This window comes from Polistes fuscatus, unplaced genomic scaffold (genome assembly GCF_010416935.1).
Source record: "Polistes fuscatus isolate 324 unplaced genomic scaffold, CU_Pfus_HIC Scaffold2, whole genome shotgun sequence".
NCBI classification, from domain to species: domain Eukaryota; kingdom Metazoa; phylum Arthropoda; class Insecta; order Hymenoptera; family Vespidae; genus Polistes; species Polistes fuscatus.
Genome location: NW_025113096.1, coordinates 94235 through 100189, shown reverse-complemented (window position 1 = coordinate 100189; position 5955 = coordinate 94235). Strand labels below are relative to the sequence as shown.

The 5955-nt window shown below is 37.9% G+C and overlaps 1 protein-coding gene across 1 annotated transcript; it reads right to left on the bottom strand.

The window, feature by feature from the left end:
* Positions 1 to 1700: 1700 nt before the first annotated feature.
* Positions 1701 to 3708, bottom strand: LOC122517149 (malate dehydrogenase, mitochondrial). The gene is made up of 5 exons (XM_043635555.1): positions 3473 to 3708; positions 2849 to 3064; positions 2461 to 2733; positions 2049 to 2378; positions 1701 to 1965 (listed from the first exon to the last, which is right to left on the bottom strand). The coding sequence occupies exons 1-5, from the start codon at positions 3545 to 3547 to the stop codon at positions 1837 to 1839; spliced, it is 1023 nt and encodes a 340-aa protein (XP_043491490.1). The 5' UTR covers positions 3548 to 3708; the 3' UTR covers positions 1701 to 1836.
* Between the last annotated feature and the right edge of the window lie 2247 nt (positions 3709 to 5955).

Here is a 5955-nt window from a genome sequence, read left to right as displayed (position 1 = left end):
CAAACATTTCGACGAAAATAATGAAATATCGAAGAAGTTTTCTCGAGAAACTTATTCCAATTTATCGATCAGATATTAGCGTTAATCATTAATACTTTATCATTATTCTATATTTTCTCTCTCCGAAAGATACGTATATATACTCTCAGAGATCGTAAAAAATAGATAAGTTTTTGATATGTCATACTTTCAATCGGAGGATTTGGCACAAAACGTTGACATATTTACCGTACATGAGGATCGAGTACATCGCTCGATGATATCATTAGTAAGGTTATGTATGTTCCATATGTTGAGGGATTTGTCAGTACCATAGTTTTCCTATGCAAAATATCTCGCAATAATTTATCCAAATTATCATTGAAATAATCGATAACGTCGTTATCGATAATGAAAATGGAAATGAAAATTTTCAAGTTTCATTTCTGAAATATTACAAGTTTTTTTTTTTATTCGCGAATGAATTTCGAACAATTTTAATTAATCTTAAAAGCCGAGAGAGAAATAGGTATCGAAACTACAAATTTCACGCGCTTTTTTTCTTGTTCGATTTATCGTATTGATCAATCGATCTATTCTTCGATTTATTCTAATCGGTTTGTGCTTCTGCTCTCTCTCTCTCTTTCACACACACGTGCGCGCGCAATCGACGCAGAAACCGTACGCAGCTTTTAACTTACGTCACTTGAACGTAAATCGTAAGATCGATAACTTCGGTCGATTCTTTTGTGTATCGAGTTAGCGTATACTTGATGGATCGTGATTAAAGATTAATCCTAACCCTTCCTACGGACGAGTACTGGCTTAAGTCTCAAGACTTTTACGCGTTTGTTGTGTTGTTTCGATTAATAATCTACTTCGGACTACGCGCGTTCTTACGCTCTGTATTACAACAAACACGGTTATACATGGGTCAAGTACCCTTCTTTTTCTGTAAAATTAAACATTTTAAAGCTATAAATAAACGGACTAAAAATGTCTGCTCTTTGTTACACCTTATTGCTAATAAGTAGAAATGGAAAGAAATGAAACATTCATTCTAGTATAAAGTATCAAGCATTAAATAAATAAATATTACTATAAATGCTATGAGAGAGTTGTTATTATTTAAAAGTAATAGTTTGTAATAAAGATACCATTTAAACATCTCTTTTTACCGTTGAGGACGTATTTTACATTTTAGGAGAGTCAAGTTGACAGGACGCATAGTTTTTTAAATTATTACAGTTTAATTCGAGAAAAAGAAATTATAGAAAAAATATACACGGGTGAGTTGTCAAATTTGGAACTTTGTGGTTTTCCACGCTGCGTTAGGCTCAAAACTTTTCAACCCTCATCTTGATTCTCTCCTCATTAGACTTTTCTAAAATAATCAATTAATTTATCGATAAAACTCTTGCAAACGCAGTAGATAACGATTCAAATGCGTGATTAACATTTGAGATATTTTCTTTTTATTTATATTCGTGTATAATATCTAATAATGTATCGAACAATTTTTTAGGGTATTCCTATTTTCTTCGATAGGATTAATATAATTTACATTTTCTAACAAAAATTACATTTGATTGTTTCTTCTTTTTTAAATGTCAAGTATTTGACAATATTGAACGATTCGATCTATCGAATCTACTTATCTAGCATGATAAATTTAAAATGTAGAACCATATGCCTTGTTTCTATAAATGAAAATTAGTAAATTCGAATAAGCTGGTTTTATTGACACAGATCGTAACAAATTATAATGTTTCATCGATATGTCATAACCAGCTATCGACAAGGCTAACTCTCCTGTTATCCGAAGAGTCGTGCTCTAAAAATTCGGTTCGTATTAATTCACTTTTTATTTACGAAATCCTCTCCCTTCTTAATGTTCTTCTGTAGCTCTGGAATAGCAGCTTCTAAAAGTTTCTTTTCGTAAGCATTAAGTTCGCCAAATCCCAAAACTTTTTCAACTCCATTTTTCTATAACATTAAAGAAGGTAAGAAATTTGATTACGCTAACGAATATCTATTAAAAATGAGAATAAAAATGCAATTTAACTTACACCCAAGAGAACGGGAGATGAGAAATATTTAGTGTTGCATATATCTGATCTAACGTAAGAGCATTCGACTATACCCTGTTGTCCGCACAAAGCTTTAAGCAGGGAAAAAGTAAATCGAGCTCCGGCATATGCCATTGATAAAGTAGCCGAGCCTGTACCAGCTTTGGCTTTTACAACTTCCGTACCGGCTTCCTGGATTCTCTCGGAGAGTTTCTTTGCTTCGCTTTCGGAAAAACTAACGCAGGGTTTGGTTTGCGAAAGCAGAGGAATAATTGTGATGCCGCTGTGACCTCCGATTACTGGAACTGTTACTTTTTGTGGATCTAACGACTATAAGGAAATAAACAATTTGTCAATTTATCGCTACATTTAATTTGCTTTTGCCAGTTATATTCGTCTAAATGATCTTTACCTTAGCTTCGCCAACGAACGCGCTCGACCTGACAATATCGAGCGTAGTTACGCCAAATACTCTCTTAGGGTCAAATACGCCTGCTTTCGCTAAAGCTTCGCAAGCGATAGGTACGGTACTGTTAACCGGATTAGAAATGATAGCAACTAATGCCTTTGGGCATACTTCTGCAACGGCTACGGCGAGATCACGAACAATAGAGGCGTTTGTATTAAATAGGTCATCCCTCGTCATTCCTGGTTTTCTAGGCACACCAGCAGGAATTACGACGACCTTAATATTTATGATTATTTATAATTTTTAAAAACTGTATAATGTGGCATTTAATATGAAATATGTATATGAAAAATGTATATGAAACTAATTGATATATTCATAATTTATTTACCTCAACGCCTTTTAGCGAATCTTTTAATTGGTCTGGACCCGTGTAGCCGGTAACTTTTGAAGCAGTGTCAATATGAGAAAGGTCAGCGGCAACACCAGGCGTGTTGACTATATCGTATAAAGATAATTCGCTGATGAGAGGAGATTGTTTCAGTAACAGCGACAGCGGTTGCCCAATTCCACCGCTGGCTCCCATAACGGCGACCTTGACATCGCGCTGCGAATATGTAAAAAATGATGAGTTTGCGAAAGGATCATTTAATTCTATGATGTTCTCTCACAGTAGATACTAATTAGTTGATTTCATAGTTTTTAGTATTCACCGTTCGAAAAATTTAGAAAGATAACGTGACACAGATTCGTCCTTTTCTTTCTTTCTCACTTAATTCACGGGATTGAGATTATTCGTTGGTTAAATCGCTGATCAAAATTTAAGAAATTACGTAACGACTTTTTCTCAGCATTTTTATAGACGAATCTGCGTAACACGCGAGATAACGTCTATCGAAAGAAGAATATCTTTTGCTTGGTTGGATTCTTAAATATATCTTGTTTTAATTGAAACGATAAAAGAGACAATAGAAATCGATTACTCGAGATTATTTATCTATAAAAAATAATTTACCTTGGCGCTGGTCGAAAAACTTTTGACACCTTGCTGAGCGACATTTAGAGTTGGTCTTAAGAAACGTGGCAACATTTTTGGCGAACGGACGATACTTGCGGTAGAAATGATTTGTAAGATGTCGAATATTCGATAACTCTCGTCAAAGACACACTCGTAACCTCTGTGGTATATCCCCCACTATCGTCGACTCCATTTCCACCAATCGCTTGGCAACGTGCAACGATTCTCGCTCTCTAGCGCATTATAAATCGAACGAACATGCGCTTTAGATTCGAATGGAGCGCTGCTGGTTTAGCGCGAAAATACGAACTTAAATCGTTACTTTTTCAAACCTAACGCTCTACTCGAATAGATATTTTCGATAATTTTGAATCAACATTTCGACCGTTTAAAAACGCTATGCACTATACGATATGAATTAGTAACCCATCGTTATACCGATGAAGTAACACGATTTATTTTCATTTGCTCAAAGAGAATCAATAAATCAATAAATTCTTTTACTCGTGGAACTTTCCAATGACACGTGCCATTCATTGTTACGCGAAGCATATTATTATTAGACGAACCTCCGTCGCGTGACACAGTATATTACTCGTATACTTGTATTCATTCGATAATATTTTCTTTTTATTTCGTTCAACTTACGATTAGTTTAAATGCCGTTGCAATTTATTTTCGCGCGAGATACTATCTCTCGATAAGTTTCCTAATTCAATTATGTAGCGCATTATATGATAAAATTTGTAAACAGTAACGAACTACGAATATATCCAGTTAACCGTGCATATATTTTATTGTATGCAGTTAGTAGTTTAAATTCCCTGCAATATCGGCGCCACGATCTGTTTCCATTGAAGATAGTCGATAACATCACCCGAGACTTACATTAGTTGATATTAAACACGAAAGTTGAAAAGAATTTATTTTTAAAGAGACACGCTATTTTCGATTATATACCTAACGTCGAGAAATTATATTTAATCAAACGGAAGGTAAAAATAATTGATTCGAGTATAAATTAGATGAGAGCCAATGATTTCACGTAATCCGAAAAACGGAGGAGTCAAATGCATAATAGGTATATTCGATAAAAAAAGAAATATTTGACGATTTATATAGAGAATATTCGATCGAATCACTATCGGACATTGATTTGTATATTTTACTATTGCGATGAATCATCGGATCGCGAGGAAGGTAAAAAGTGGAAATATCGTATATGTATGAGAGGGTGTTTTTTGTTGATTTATAATAGATAGGAGAGAACAGAAGGGAGGTAGAAATGAATATGTAGTTCGGATCTCGGAGTGCACCTGCATCGTGCTCGTCCGGTGGCGCCACTCGGTAGGAAACACGCGAAGCTCTCGGAGGGGACCCGAAGGGGGCTCCGCGCTTTCGTCGTGCGGTCAGAGACACGAGAGAGCGATAGACGACGACGGCGACGACGACGACGACGACGACGACGATGGCTCGTCGTTCGAACAACGCTCTACGTGCAACAAAGATGGAGAGAGATCATCGAGTTCGCAGATGGTGGGGATATTTCGCGAACAGTTGCTGCTTCCTCGATGGTCGAGAGAGGGGAACCGAACGAACCCAACGAGTCGAGCGCGGGAAGGGTCGGAGGGGAGAGAGGGAGGGAGGGGAGAGAGAGGGGTGGGGGAGAGAGAGAGATCGTCGAGCGTGCACAGCATGAACGTCTAGTAGTGGCATGTTTCAAACACTCGACATGCTCGTAGCTGGTGCGAGCTGTTAAAACGTTTGTACATATCGCCATATCGTCGCTAAATAAGTCACGTCGTTATTCGGCAACAAATCTTATGTATATTTACGTATGTAAGTAATTAATTACGTAAGAACAACGATCGACCGTGCTCTCCGTTGTTCGTAACGTCTTAACGTCGACGTCAAGGGTATAGCAGTACGTGGAACTTTGAGATAATAGTAAGTGGTGTTTCGAGCCAAGCAGCAAGTAGTATTAGTAGTAATAGTAGTAGTAGTAGTCGAACGATCGAGAGAGCGGATTCACGTTTTTTCGTGAAGCCAAGAGAAAAGGTGCCTTCCAGATCGACGTCGGTAGAACTGGTGGTATCTTTGGAATTCGACGGTCGTGCAGTGTGTGTATACATGAGGGACAAGAAGAAAGGGTAAAAGAGTGGGAGAAGGTGGAAGAGAAAGAGAGAAAAAGAGTAGGGGAAACGGAAAGAAATAGAGAACTGCAGTAGGAGGGGGTCGGAGAAGGGGCGAAGGGAAGAAGAGCGAGTACGGTGAAATGTGCTTCGCGGCGGCCCCTTGGAAGCTGGTGATAGCGACGCGCATCGCTTAAAGCAGGTCGCGAATTCTCGATGCCGCTGGCGGCTACACTGCTGTGAAACTCGCCTCGCGTAAAAGTCACCATCGGGGAGAGGACATTCTGCCGAGAGAGAGAGAGAGAGAGAGAAAGAGAGAGGGAGAGAGAAAAAGAGAGGAGAGAGAGA

Excerpts from the sequence above, each read along its gene's own strand:
- LOC122517149 (XM_043635555.1), bottom strand. The coding sequence starts at position 3,547 with ATGTTGCCACGTTTCTTAAGACCAACTCTAAATGTCGCTCAGCAAGGT. Across the intron at positions 2,734-2,848 it reads ATTCGCTAAAAGGCGTTGAG|GTCGTCGTAATTCCTGCTGG; the intron begins GTAAATAAATTA and ends ATAAATATTAAG. Across the intron at positions 1,966-2,048 it reads CATCTCCCGTTCTCTTGGGT|AAAAATGGAGTTGAAAAAGT; the intron begins GTAAGTTAAATT and ends TTAATGTTATAG.